The following is a 15,036-nucleotide window of genomic DNA, read 5'->3' on the forward strand; positions in this document are numbered from 1 at the left end:
GGATTTTTTTTTTTTTTTAATCAGCATTTGCTTTTCTTAGTTAAATGCAGCCATTTTTAGGGTAATAATTGCTTAATATGCCTGGCACATTATTGAAATCCCTTATGAGAGGCTCACAATGAGTCAGAAGGTCAATTTATTCCTTGGCCATGTTCCTTTCACAACACGGGTTTTCCTGTGCTGCTGTTCAGGAGGAGCAATTAAGACTCTTGTGTATTCGAAGCTTTCCAGCTGAATCCTGACCCCATCAAATGATATCATCAGAGTTCTGGCTTTTGCCTGGTGGTGCACAGCTTTCATCTGTCAGTGAATCTTTGGGGGCCTTTATTTTCTTTCCCAAACTTAAAAATATGAGACTGAACTCTGATGGACGCCCTCCTTATTATTTTTCTGGCAGGCAGCCCTCTTTACCACCCCACTGGCTTTCTGCCACCTGTAAGACATCCTTGACTGCACTGTCTCTGTGCCCTGCACAGAAACATATACCTTCTTTACTATTTCAAGAACTCAGAAGTCCTCATTAAAATGTTTATAAGTAAGTCTTCCAGAGTAGTCTTGCCAACGTTTGGTAGGTATAGGCCATGGAGAGGTCAGCGGCTACCTGATTCCCAGAGACCAGTGGCTTACTGGAAACGTCCCACTCCACTTGATTTACACAGTAGACAGCTACAGAATTCCAGGATGGGAGGCATTTATAGCTCCACTCACCTCTGATGGGTACTTCCTGAGAAACTCTCTCTCAAGAGTTTGGGAAGCGCATCAGTTCTTCTATTTGAGCTCCACAGAAGACACGCCAGACCCTGACAGACCATGAATGCGCTTTGCAGCCTCCCCTTCTCCATAAAAACTTCCCCTTCCTCTGCCCAGTTTTTTTTCATTTTCTCTGGCTTTAAATCCTAATATTTATAAAGCAGAAAATGTTACAGTTCAAAAGGTATTTGTTTTCTTAATACTCGGTCCAAAGCCACTGGTTTGAAAGAGGTAAAGAGGTTCTGTCTGGAGAGGTTTCCAGAGACAAGCAGAGCTTTTATCTCAGGGTTTAATGTTGATTAGATTGAAACAGGAAAGATACTCCTTTGTTCCTGGACTAGGCTGGCAGAGAGCAGTGACAGATGTTTTTAAGAGTTAAGAGTAAAATATTCCCAAATCGTCAAACATGGGACTTTTACACAACACCAAATGCTTATTCAGTGGCTTTATTAGATAACCTAAAAGGCACAACATCCAGTGTATCAAGGCAAGAGAAGGAATAATCTTGTTATGGAAGTGTCCTTAAGAGGGTTTGGCAACTGAAAACTTCTTTTGGGTCGCAGGTGGATGGAGTTCGAGAGAGACTGTCAGAGCAACAGTATAACAGACTTGTGGACTACATCACAAAGACCTCTTGTCACCTGGGCCCCGGCTGCTCCTCCGTGCAGACTTCATGCCCTGTGGTGGCTGTGGAACCGCTCCCCTCCACTGTGAAAACCTACCATTACATGGTTGATCCACATTTTGCGCAAGTTTTCATTAGTAAATTTACCATGGTGAAAAATAAAGCCCTGAGGAAAGGGTTCCCTTGAGTCCCCTCCAAGGTGTTGATTGCTGCTTGTGCAATTTATTTTTGAAAAACCTAATGAGCTTTTAACATCTATTGTGGACACAAAACCACTGTTCAACTCAAATTCTTCCTTTTTCCTACAACTAAGATACTTCAAAATTGAGTGATTAAAAAAACTTACTCCTTCCTGTTTGGGTCTTATCATGTACTGAATAGACATTCCTTTTTGCTCTTTTTGCTAAAATTTCTACTTTAATTAAGATCGTCAACTCTGTAGTCAGGCATTGGAAACAGATGTAAACTTCATCTCCTGCTGCCTCTCTTTTTAGGATGAGACATCATCTTTGCCTAACACCCTTCTCTGCAGAAGTTAAGCTTTCAATGAAATTCAATGCTTAGGATCTTACTGTTTAACTTGCTAATGTTATTTAAACGTGATGCCATTTTAAGTGAAAGCAGCCATGTACATTCCTACTCTATGAAATTTTACTGATGACTTATCCAGGTACATTTTGGAAAAATGTCTATTTGTTTTGCTAGGCAAGCAAATCTTTTTTTGTCTACTGTTAAAAACAGATCCAGGGTGCTCAGGTGAGTTTCTTCAGTTCCATAAGCAACGCACTACTGGGGAACTCCCACTACAGGATACTTTTATGGACGGACTCACCCTGATGCCTTAGCCAAGTCAAGGACCCCAACATTAACCTTAACAGTAGTCCGTTTTGATGACTTAGCTTGATCCAGCATAAAGATATTCCCATGATTTTCTTTGTTTTTAAAAAATGGATTTGGCTCAAGATCCTGGGTCACCACGTACACCTTGAGCATTCAGTAAAAATTTGATACTCCAACTAAAACACATTCTTACTCATTACATCCAAACTTCGGCCTACAACCTGATAACCTCCAATTGTGAGATGCTAAGGAATTTCAATTTCAAATGTGTGCTTTAACTTAAGCCTCACATGTTACTGGGCACAAGAAAGAGATCACTGCATAGTTGTTTACTGTTAATGGACAATTTAGGCTGAATATGAAAACAGTGGTTCCACCATTACTTTGCTGTATCATACTCATTTAGGAAAGTGACAGTTTTGTCAAGCACAAGAGTAACTATTTTTAAGCTTGTAAATATGTATTAAGTCTTGTATCTTTTATGATAATTTTGCATACTACTTCTAATTGTTATATGAAATTGTTTAAAATAAAATTCTTGAATTACTGATCATATATAAACGTGGGTTCTTAAAATGCAGGTTTTCGCTGATAGCTGGGTTTATTACAGCTTACATTATTGGACTCAAATTCTGCACAAGAAAATTTGTTAACCCAATGAAAGAACTGGGGATTCAATTACTGGGGATTCAGTTAGTTTTCACTAAAATGACACAATTCTTAAAGCTCTTTTGATCACAACAAAAACAATTACTAAAGGAGAGAAAGGTCCTAAGACCTCCTCTGAAAAATGTTACCACACTCTCAATAAGCAAATATTACTCAACCTCAATTCCAATTAAATAACAATTTTTTGTGTGTGTATTCCATATTGTACATGCATACGTTAGGCCTTCAATAAAGTGATAACTGAATAAAGAGCCTTAAATGTCCATCTGTCCAGTGGCTGGATCCAGCAGGGCAATCCGATAACAATGAAGTCCAAAGACATTTTATTGGAAAGACAGTCTGTTCCTTTTAAGAGCCCACAATATATATAGTCATGTAGGTTCATGCAGACCCTTTAAACCCATGGCCCAGGCAGTATCTCAGTGAAATGGACAAAATGTGAGAAGAGTCAAAAATGTCCTAGAACAGTAAAAATTTTAATCAATATTTAAAGTTACCTTCATAAGACTCATAAAATTAAAAATCCCTGACCAATTCTAATCCAAGTACCCCAAACTCTACATGTCGGTAAGAATAACTGAACAAAGACTTAAGTGTCCACAGTATTTGTTAATTGTTTATTTATTGAGAGACTATTTCTCACCCCAGAGAGTCACAGTTTCATAGTTCAGGAGCACAGCAAAGTGACAAACTTCCAAGGAACTCAACCCAAAGAGATTCTGTGGAGAAAAACAGAGTGACCAAGTTAACGACAGTCACTCTCTTAATAGCTCGCCACGCTGGGCCCCCCGAGCGCTCCCGCCACCGACGCGGGCCACGTTTCGCTCCCCCCAACCCTTAGTCCAGGAGCGGCCCCGTGCAGGCTGCCTGGGCTCCAGGTCCATTCTCCCCACGCTCCCCAACCTCCCTGTCCAACCTCTTTTCCATGTGCAGGCTGCCTGGGCTCCAGGTCCATTCTCCCCACGCTCCCCAACCTCCCTGTCCAACCTCTTTTCCATGTGGGGCGTTCACATCTTTTTCTGAGGTTTCCTGCTTTCACGTACCAAATTCTACCTTTTTTTCTCCAAGTCCACCCCATCCGTTCCCGTCTCAGACCCATACTGTTCTTAAAAAGCAGCAGTCCATTTGTTCTAAAGTTTTGTATTCTTGTCTCCAAATCTGCTCCTCTTTTTATTGTTTTTTAAGCAATCAACTTCTTATAAGTAAAAGGTTAAAAAAAAAAGTATTTAAAAAAATCAGTCTGTTAACATCTGATTTATGAAAAGCATAACCACTGTGAAAGTTTTGAAAATTTCAAAGGTACAAGAAAACAGCAGTGTTAAGACTCCACACCCAAAAAACTAGTATTTTCTTCATCTTTTTACCTTCAGCCTTTTTTCTTATTCACTTTTAACACAGATCACCCTTTACATAAAACATTCTTAGTTTTCTATTTTAGTAATTCCTGTTACTTTGTGATTATCAATTCTAACAGACATAACAGTCCATGATGGAAATTACAATTCCTATCAGTTTTCCAACCACTGGGAATAAACTTGTTTTTCTACTATTATGTATTACATATATTAAACCATGGCTACTTAATACATGTATCGATCTGTGAAAGCAACTACAGAAATGCAATGTAACAGAATTGAATCTAACACTAGGCAAAAGTTATTTATATTCAAAATTATCCTTAAATTTTAGACACAGAACCTTAATTCACACTGTCCATGAGGCAGTGGACCTTGACTATCTAAACCAGAATCTCTAGAAAGCCACCAAGTCACCTGTGGACATCCAAATAACCAACCATAAAAGGATTCAAATACTTCAGGGAAGAAGGAAAAGAGCAGACCTTGCACACAATGTTCTGGGTTGTCTGAGGGCCTCCCAAGGGACTATTTCTGTCTTTATCTTGGAACACTGGTGACAGTGGTGACTGCGTTTAAGGGACTTCCGAGACACCATCAAAAAGACCAACATTTGTATTGTGGAGGTGCATGAAGGGACAGAGAGTTTATTTGAAGAAATAATGGCCAAAAACTTCCCAAATCTGAGGAAAGAAATGTATATACAAATATGTTACTTGGAAGTAAGATGAACCCAAAGTCTCCTAACATCAAGACACATTATAATCCAACTGTCAAAACCAAAGACAATAAATCCTGGAAGCAATGAGAAGATTCACCGTCTATAACAGAGCTTCTGTAAGATTATCAGTGGACTTCTCAGGAAAATGTCCTTCGAAAATCAGGAAGAAATTAAGACACTCCCAGATAAACAAAAGCTAAAGGATAAGGAGTTCATTACTACTAGATCTGCTAGGAGAACTGTTCAATTTGAAACAAAACTACACTAGACAATCACTCAAAGCCATACTGAAATATAAAGTTCCCTGGCAAAGGTAAATATATGAATAAATATAAAGCCAGTGTTAATCATGTTTCATACCCCCACTTTTAATTTTGTAGTATTTAAAAGGCAAAGGCACTAAAAGACAGACATCTGTGTTAATGGGCACAATATCTAAAAATGCCATTTGTGACATTAATAACAAAGTAGGGGAACAGGGTTGTAAAAGAGAATTTTTGTATGTGATTAAATTTTTGTATGTGCGTTATCAGCAATTCAAAATAGATTATAACAATAGGTTGGTTTAAATGTCCCAACCAACAGTCATGGATCTGAGGAATGGATACAAAACAAGGTCCAACTACAAGCTATCTACAAAAGATTCACTTTAGATCCAAAGATACACATACTTTTGAAGTTAAGGATGAAAAGAGACTCCATACAGACAGCAATCTAAAAAGCAAGAGTGGCTATACTGTTAGCAGACAAAACAGACTAAATCAAAAAATGCTACAGACACAAAGGACATTTTATAATGGCAGGGTCGGTTCACCAAGAAGGCAGATTATATACACACCAAGCATGAGAGCCGGGAAATACATGAAGCAAACACTAACAGAATTGAAGGAAGAAACAGACAGCTCTACGTAACAGCAGGTGACTTAGAATGTAAAATCTTATAGAAAACCTAAACAAACTCTTTGGCAAACCCAATACTTTCAATAATGGCTATAACTGAAATGACCAGACAGATCATAAAGAAAATAAGAGGACTTGAACACTACAGACCAATCAAATCTCATTCTACCCAACATCAGAATATATATACTTTTTCTTAAGTGCATATGGATTAATTTCCATGTTAGGTCATAGAACAACAGATTTTAAGACTGAAATCACATAAAGTATCTTTGCTGGTCACAATGGATGAAACTAGAAATCCTAACAGAAGAAATAGATACACCAAGGGAACATTTCATGCAAAGATGGGCTCAATAAAGGACAGAAATGGTATGCACCTAAACTAGAAGAGGAGGATATTAAGAGATCGCAAGCATATACAGAAGAACTATGCAAAAAAGATCTTAACAACCCTGGTAACCACGATGCTGTGATCACTCACCTAGAGCCAGATATCCTGGAATGCAAAGTCAAGTGGGCCTTAGGAAGCATCACTATGAACAAAGCTAGTGGAGGTGATGGAATTCCACCTGAGCTATTTCAAATTCTAAAACATGATGCTGTGAAAGTGCTGCACCCAATATGCCAGCAAATTTGGAAAACTCAGCAGTGGACACAAAACTGGAAAAGGTCAGTTTTCATTCCAATCCCAAAGAAAGGCAATGCAAAAGAATGCTCTAACTACCACACAAATGCACTCAACTCACACACTAGTAAAGTAATGCTCAAAATTCTCCAAGCCAGGCTTCAAGGGTACATGAACTGTGAACTTCCAGATGCTCAAGCTGGTTTTAGAAAAGGCAGAGGAACCAGAGATCAAATTGCCAACATCTACTGAGTCATCGAAAAAGCAAAAGAGTTCCAGAAAAACATCTATTTCTGCTTTATTGACTATGCCAAGGCCAAGACTGTGTGGATCACAACAAACTGGAAAATTCTGAAAAAGATGGGAATACCAGACCACCTAACCTGCCTCTTGAGAAATCTGCATGCAGGTCAGGAAGCAACAGTTGTAATTGGACATGGAACAACAGACCGTTTCCAAACTGGGAAAGGAGTACGTCAAGGCTGTATATTGTCACCCTGCTTATTTAACTTATATGCAGAGTACATCATGAGAAATGCTGGGTTGGATGAAGCTCAAGCTGGAAATCAAAGATTGCCAAGAGAAGCATCAATAACCTCAGATAGGCAGATGACACCACCCTTATGGCAGAAAGTGAAGAAAAACTAAAGAGCCTCTTGATTAAAGTGAAAGAGGAGGGTGAAAAAGCTGGCTTAAAGCTCAACATTCACAAAACTAAGATCATGGCATCTGGTCCCATCACTTCATGGCAAATAGATGAGGAAACAGTAGAAAAAGTGACAGACTTTATTTTGGGGGGCTCCAAAATCACTGCAGATGGTGATCGCAGCCATGAAATTAAAAGACGCTTACTCCTTGGAAGAAAAGCTATGACCAACCTAGACAGCATATTGAAAAGCAGAGATATTACTTTGCCAACAAAGGTCCATCTAGTCAAGGTTATGGTTTTTCCAGTGGTCATGTATGGATGTGAAAGTTGGACTAGAAAGAAAGCTGACTGCTGAAGAATTGATGCTTTTGAACTGTGGTGTAGAAGACTCTTTAGAGTCCTTCGACTGCAAGGAGATCCAACCAGCCCATCCTAAAGGAAATCAGTCCTAAATACTCACTGGAAGGACTGATGCTGAAGCTGAAACGCCAATATTTTGGCCACCTTATGCGAAGAACTGACTCACTGGAAAAGACCCTGATGCTGGGAAAGATTGAAGGCAAGAGAAGGGGACAGCAGAGGATGAGATAGTTGGATGGCATCACCGACTCGATGGACATGAGTTTGAGTAAATTTGGGCAGTTGGTGATGGACAGGGAGGCCTACTGCGCTGCAGTCCATGGGGTCGCAAAGAGTCAGACGCAACTGAACTGAAGGAAAATAGAAAAATCCACAAATAAGTTGAGATTAAACAACATACTCTCCAACCACCAATGGGTCAAAGTAGGTTTAAGAAGAGAAGTTTAAAAAGATCAAATCAACAACCTAAGTTTACCCCTTAAAAGGTAGAAAAAGAAAAGCAAGCTAAACCAAAGCCACAGAAAATAAAGATTATAAAAAACACACCAAGAAACAGACTTTAACTAAGAAAGAATATTAAATCCACAATCAAAAAACACTCAACAAACAAAAGCCTAGGATAAGATGGCTTCACAGGTAAATTCTACCAAACATTTAAAAAAGTTAACCCCAATCTTCCTCAAGCTCTTCCAAAAAACTGGAGAGGGGAACACTTTCAAATTCACTCCATGTGTTTTTTAACTTTCTATAACATTAAAGACATCTTAAACGTGTATGCGGGAGAGACTGCCCTTCCATGTTTTCCTGTGTCTCTCACATGTCTCGTGGCCACTTCTGACTCACCACCTTATTTAAAAATACAAAACATTTGGGGCTTCCCTGGTGGCTCAGTGGTAAAGAATCCACCTGCGAATGAAGAGACACAGGTTTCATCCCTAATCCAGGAAGATCCCACATGCTGCAAAGCAACTAAGCCCGTGCACCGCAACCACTGAGCCGGTGCTCCAGAGCCTGGGAGCTGCCATGACTGAGCCCATGAGCCACAGCTACTGAAGCCTGTGGCCCAAGAGCCTGTGCTCTGCCAACAAGAGGAGCCCCTGCAAAGAAAAGCCCCCGCTCACAGCAACTAGAGAAAAGCCCACTTAGCAACAAAGACCTAGCACAGCCAAAAATAAAAGTAAAAAAAAAACAAAACACATTCTATAAGACCATCAAATATATTAAAGACAAATTACAGAGCAATAGCCCAAATACAGATGCTAAATCCTCATAAAATACTAGCCAACAATTCAAGTTCATTAAAAGGATTATACACCATGAACAAGGATGATTCAACATATGAAAAATACACCGCAGAAGGACAAAAAGTCACATGATCATTTCAACTGATTCAAGAAAGCATTTGAAAAATTTAATACCTTTCCATGATTAAAAAAAAAATTCAAATAAAGAATAGGAAGAAAAACTACCTCAACATATAAAGGTGATATATGAGAAACCCACAGCTAATATACTCAATGGTAAAAGACTTAAAAAGTTTCTCCTCTAAGGTCGGGGTTGGCGGGGACAAGGATGCACATTTTTGCCGCTTCTCTTCAACACAGTACTGGATATCCTAGCCAGGGCAATTAGGGAAGAAAAGAAATGACATCCAAATTGGAAAGGAAGAAGTAAAGCTATCTGCAGATGATCTGATCTTATATGCAGAAAACCCTCAAAGATTGATCGATCTCTCACACACACAGAACTGTTAGAATAACTCAGCAAAGCTACAGGATATATAATCACACAAAATCAGTAGTGTTTCTATACACTAACAATGAATAATCAGAAAAGCAAATTAAAACAATCTCAATTATATTAGCATTAAACTACAATTCTTAGGAATAAACTTCAACAAGGAGGCAAGACTTAATCTACTGAAAAGTATAAAACATTGCTGAAATTAAAGAAACAAATAAATAGAAACACATCTTGTGTTCATGACCTAGAATACTTGTAACTGTCAAGATGTTCGCACTACCCAAAGTGATCTATATAATGCAATTCCTATCAAAACCCCAACAGCGTTTGAGAAATAGGAAAATCCATCCTAAAGTTCATGTGGATTATCAATAAGATCATGAACAGCCAAAACAATCTTGAAAAAGACAACTCTGGAGGACTAACACTTCCTGATTTCAAAACCTACTATAAAGGTATTGTAATCAAGAGTGTAGTATCAGCATAAAGATGGAAATATAAACTAATGCAATAGACTAGAGTACTGAAATAAACCCATCCAGATAGAGAAGAACACCAACGGTACTAAGACTAATGGGAAAAGGAAAATTTTTTCAACAGATGGTGTTCGGAAAACTGGATATTCACATGCAAAAGAATGAAGCAAACCATTTCCTTAACATCATATCCAAAAATTAACTCAAAATAGATCAAAGACCTAAAGGTAAGAGCTAATAAAACTATAAAACTTCAGGAAAAAAGTAATACTTTATCACAGTGAATTTGTCAATGATTTCTTAAATATGACACCAGAAGTACAGGCAAAAAAATAAATCAGAAAACATCAGAATTTCAAATGTCTGTTCACCAAAAGACACAATTAATAGATTGAAAAGGCAATTACAGAACGGGAGAAAATATCTAAATCATAGCTGATAGGGGCTTTTAAATAACTCCTACAACTCAACAAAAAACTATCCAATTAAAAATGGGCAAAAGACTTGCATAGACATTTCTCCAAAGAAGATATACAAACAGCTAACAAGCATGGGAAAAGAGGCTCAACATCATTAACCATTAGGGAAATAGAAACGAAGACCAAAAGAAAACAATACCTAACACTCATTAGGATGGCTACTATCAAAAAACCAGAAAATAAGTGTCAGCAAGGACGTGGAAAGATCCTTGCACACAAAAGTTGGTGAAGTGTAAAATAGTGCAGCCACTATTTAAGAGTATGGTGGTTCCTTAAAAATTTAAAACCAGAACATCATATGATTTAGCAACTCCACTTCTGAATATACACTCAAAATAGAATTAAAAGCAGGGTATCAAAGAGACATGCACACAGAACACCAGCATTATTCACAAGAGCCAAAAGCTGTATAAAGAATCTTTAACAGATTGTAAGGATTTAATGATTATAAGCAATCATTAACAGATGAATGATTAAACAAAATGTGGTATACAGATAAAATGGATTACTTAGCCTTAACAAGGAAGAAAATTCTCACACAGCTGTAATGAGTAAACCTTGAGGATATTACATGAGGTACCCAGACAGAAGCATGGTGACTGCCCGGGGAAGGGGGAAATATTTCATGGGTACAGATGGATACCCATTTGCAAGATGGGTTGTGCAACAATGTAAAGGTACTTGACAATACTGAACTGTATGTAATTAAGATTGTATATTTTATGTATACCCACAACTGAAAGATTTTAAACAGTAACTTAAAATAACCATATTACCTTTATATTCCAAATCACTTTGCACTCTGAAAGATACCAGCCTTCCTCATCTCCTCAAAATCTTTCATGGAATCATAATTTCTGTAGAAGTCTGCATATGCCTTCTTTCTTTTTTCAGCCACAGCAAACTAAAAGGTAACAATCACATTCAGGGTTTATTTTTTAGGTTATTAGAAACAGTATCTAAAGACAACATAAATCACCAAGTTTGCGTTCACCTTGAAGCCCATTATTTTAGTAAGGCCCTTAAATAAGTAATTAGGGCTTCCCTAGTGGCTGGGTAGTCAGCAGTTCACCAGGGTTCAATCCCTGGGCCCAGAAGAGCCCCTGGAGAGGGAAAGAGCAATGCACTCCAGTATTCCAGTATTCCTATCTGTGAAATCCCATGGACAGAGGAGCCTGGCGGGCTACAGTCCATGGGGCCACATAAGTTGGACATGACTTAGCAACTAAACAACAAAAAAGTAGTAAGTTAAAATGAACTTTTTAGGATGGATCTTAATTTGACTAGCATCCTTATAGGAGGAAAAAATTCAGACAGAAACATACTAACACATATAGGACCATGTGATGAGAGGGAGAAAACAGACATGTTCTACAAAGTCAAGCAGAGAGGCAGCAGAAGAAATCAACCCCAAAGTTTTTTTGGTTTTTTGGGGGGCACTGGTGGCAGGTGGGATCTTAGTTCCCCAACCAGGGATAGAACCCATGCCCCCTGCACTGGAAGCTTGGAGTCTTAACCACTGGATGGTCAGGTAAGTCCCCCACAGCCATCCTGATCTTGGATTTTTAGCCTCAAAAATTTTTTTCTATTGTGGAAGCCACCCACTTTGTGGTATTTTGTTATGGCAGCCCTACCAAATTAAGCTTCATTTAAAGATGGAAGACAAGCCGTCTGGAGAATGAGATACTGCTCCCATCACACTGAGGTGGGTGGAGAAAGGTAAGAGCAAGGGAGCACCCTACAAAAGGAATTTCTTTAAAAGACTCTAAGAACTATGTATGAAAATGAAATACATTTTCAAACTGAAAACATTTTTGGACCGCGAGCACAAAGTAAAAATAAAACATACATACCTTATAGAAAGTTGCAAACCCCAGGGAGACCATGAATGCTCCAACAATATGAAATCGCAGACGTTTGGCCAGGAGGCCACGCATCTGGGGTTTTGCCAAAGCAGTGGACATGGCAGTTTTTCTTCTCGACGGCTAGAATGAAGAGAGAGCTCTTAGAACTCTTCTGCATAATACATTTTAGTACCTAGAGACACAAGCAGGACAGTGGACCAACTCCTCTACCAAAACTTAAGCTCTTTAGGGACTTAGTGACTTCATCTTTTTCCCTTTCACACACTGAACGACCACCCTAAATAAGCAAGCCGATTGCGGCCCAACAGTAACCGGGGTACAAGAAAGACACGGACCTCTCCGAATTACAGGAAAGATCAGCAGTGGCTCTAGACTGATAGCACAAGTGCGAACGACTCTACCACCAACTCATTTAATCCTGTGAGCAGGTGTTTTCCCGTTTTACTGACAAAAACCGTGACGCACTAAGGTCAGGGGACCATTTCAAGGTCGCGCAGTCAGGACTAACACCCGGGCGGGACCCCAGCAGGTCCCCCGGGCCCCCGGCGAGCGCCGCCCGCGCGGGGCGAGAAGACCGTGCGCGCGCGGAGGGGGCTGCAGGAGGGAGGCCCGCCCCCGCCCTCCAGCCTCCCAACCCCAACCCCGAACGCCACCACAAAGCCACGGCCACCGAGCGCCACGGAGCCCCGAGGAGGAAACCACTCCCTTCCTGCAGGTGAAAACACCGGGACCGGACAGGTCAAAGGACGCCGCCAAGGTCACGCTCGACGCGGTGAGATACGCAGCGGTCCCCGGGGCCGGGCCGGCTGCCTCAGAAGCCTGGCGGTTTCTCGAGGCCCCTCTCACGCCCCTCAGCAAACCCGGGGTCCCCGGGAGACCCTCCCCGAAGAGACCGCAACGCCGGGAAGCTGGGGTCGACACGGGTCAGAGGTCCGAGGTTTCCCGACCCCAGAGATGCAGAGTAACGGCTAAACAGGCAGACCCGCTGCGGGAGGCTGCAGGTGGGGGAATCCAAACAAGGGAGGCAGTAGGCGCACGACTCACCTTAACCGCGACGTCCTCTCAGGCTGATGGAGAAATGGACGGCGTTCCCGCAGCGCGCAGGCGCATAAATAGAGGGAGGGGAGAGAGGACCCGGCTACGGTGGCCGAAAGAGTCCAAAAGGCCTCCGGCGTGCCTCCCGCCGTCACAGCTGACGTTAACCAGGGTGTTCAGTCTCTTCCCCGGGTAACCTTGGATTTATTTAGACTGTGACCTTCTGCGTCAGTTTCCTTAGTAAATTGGAGATACTGATCTTCCTCATACACAGAGTTGATATGAACTGATTAAGGAATTCAAAGATTTTAAATGTGTGAATTTAAATAAATATATACCCTACAAATAGAGCAAAAATCTTCCTGGACATGGATTGCTCCGACCATGTGCACAAACCAGCATTTTCATTATGACTATCCTTATGCATATAGCCACTTGTTTGGGTAAACAGTGAACCAGACAGCCAAGTTCCAGAAGCTCACAGCCCAGCAAATGAGACAGACATAAACAGAGTAATATCATGAATCCCAACCAATGGATGCTGTAGCAGACAGCTGACCTAGCTGTTGCAGAAGCAATTACCTGCTTAGCAGAGTTGAACAAATTTTGATGGAAGTACTTGTCTGGACTTTTAGTAAGACACGGGTGTTTTTAAAGGAAGACATCTGGAAGTTTATGGAAAGCAGTCTAAGACTTGTGCCTTAGGGGTGTCAGACTTGGTTTTTATTGAAATAACCTGACTTGGTACTGCACTATTGAAGTCAACTCAGCAAGTGCTGTGAAGGATTTATGGGCTACATGATATTGATTCAACATATATGGATTGATACCAGGCTCTGCTATTAGTCAGGCAGATCATCAAGCAGGTCGCGGAGTCTTTGTCCTCAGAGACTTGTTAACAGAGTGAAACCTTTCAGTCATAAATGGTGGTAACTGAAAGTCAAAGTAGATTTGTACCTCAGCAACATTTTTCAGGCTACTTATTGTTGTCCCAAGACACAGACTAAACAAACTGAAATGTCAGAGTTTAGAGCAGAGAAAGGTTTATGGGCTTCCCAGATGGTGCAGTGGTATAGAATCCGTCTGCCAGTGCAGGAGACGCAGGAGACACGGCTTTAATCCCTGCATCAGGAAGATCCTCTGGAGTAGGAAATGGCAACCCGTTCCAGCATTCTTGCCTGGAAAATTCCATGGACAGAGGAGCCTGGCAGGCTACAGTCCATGGGGTAGCAAAAAGTCAGACACAACTGAGCGACTAAGCGGACACACACACAAGCAGAACAGGCCAGCCATCCTCAAAAGACCTGAATTCCCTGCTGGCTGGGGGGAAGAGTTTTTAAACACAAACTTTAGGGTGAGGGCTAGAGATTGTGTGACTTTCTTGCAGTTGGCTGGAGGTGAAGAAACCAAGCGGTGTCCAGGACTCGTGCTCAGCCTCGCGTTACCATCCTCCACCTGGGTGGGTGAGGGCCTTCGTTCTGCAGAACTCAAAGACATGCTGTTATATATCTAGGAGGTGAGTAATCTGGAAGGTGAGTCTTAGAGAGTAAATACAGACCTTAACTAACAGAACTAGAATTTAATAGCCATTGAAATATAACCTTTTTCTCTCCAAAATTACCCTCAATTTTACCACATACAACTAAATTGAGACTAATTTGCTTACAAATTAAGTCCGGTTAACTGATTACATAGGGTTTTTATGCTAGCTATATCGAAACTTTTCATAAGGAGTCTCAGACTGAACTGTTCATAGGCCTGTCAAGGCCAGGAAAGCCATGCCAAGGGCTGGATGAATTTCTTTCTTCTAGAGGTCCCCCAAATATCTAGATTCCTGCACCTGCCAGGAAGCAGCCTTTCTTGTTTGCCTGATAAGGCTGTTCAGAACCTAAGAGCTTCAGATTTCTGGATAAATCAGGTAGAAAGAAAAGGTAAGTGTTT

The 15,036-nt window shown here is 40.7% G+C and overlaps 2 protein-coding genes across 6 annotated transcripts in view; one reads left to right on the plus strand and one right to left on the minus strand.

Moving 5' to 3' along the window:
• Positions 1-3,562, plus strand: part of VPS13B (vacuolar protein sorting 13 homolog B) — a 786,697-nt gene extending 783,135 nt beyond the window's left edge. For all 5 annotated transcript variants that reach the window (XM_018058289.1, XM_018058286.1, XM_018058288.1 and 2 more), the window contains one exon: positions 1,314-3,562. In XM_018058289.1, the coding sequence (XP_017913778.1) occupies positions 1,314-1,562 (249 nt within the window). In that variant the 3' untranslated portion in view covers positions 1,563-3,562. The remainder of the gene's footprint in view (positions 1-1,313) is intronic.
• On the minus strand, positions 3,474-14,592 carry LOC108637473. The gene is made up of 5 exons (XM_018058082.1): positions 14,400-14,592; positions 13,105-13,252; positions 12,049-12,180; positions 10,972-11,099; positions 3,474-3,603 (listed from the first exon to the last, which is right to left on the minus strand). The coding sequence occupies exons 1-4, from the start codon at positions 14,590-14,592 to the stop codon at positions 11,036-11,038; spliced, it is 537 nt and encodes a 178-aa protein (XP_017913571.1). The 3' UTR covers positions 3,474-3,603; positions 10,972-11,035.

The sequence above is a fragment of the Capra hircus genome, chromosome 14 (genome assembly GCF_001704415.2).
Source record: "Capra hircus breed San Clemente chromosome 14, ASM170441v1, whole genome shotgun sequence".
Lineage (NCBI taxonomy): Eukaryota > Metazoa > Chordata > Mammalia > Artiodactyla > Bovidae > Capra > Capra hircus.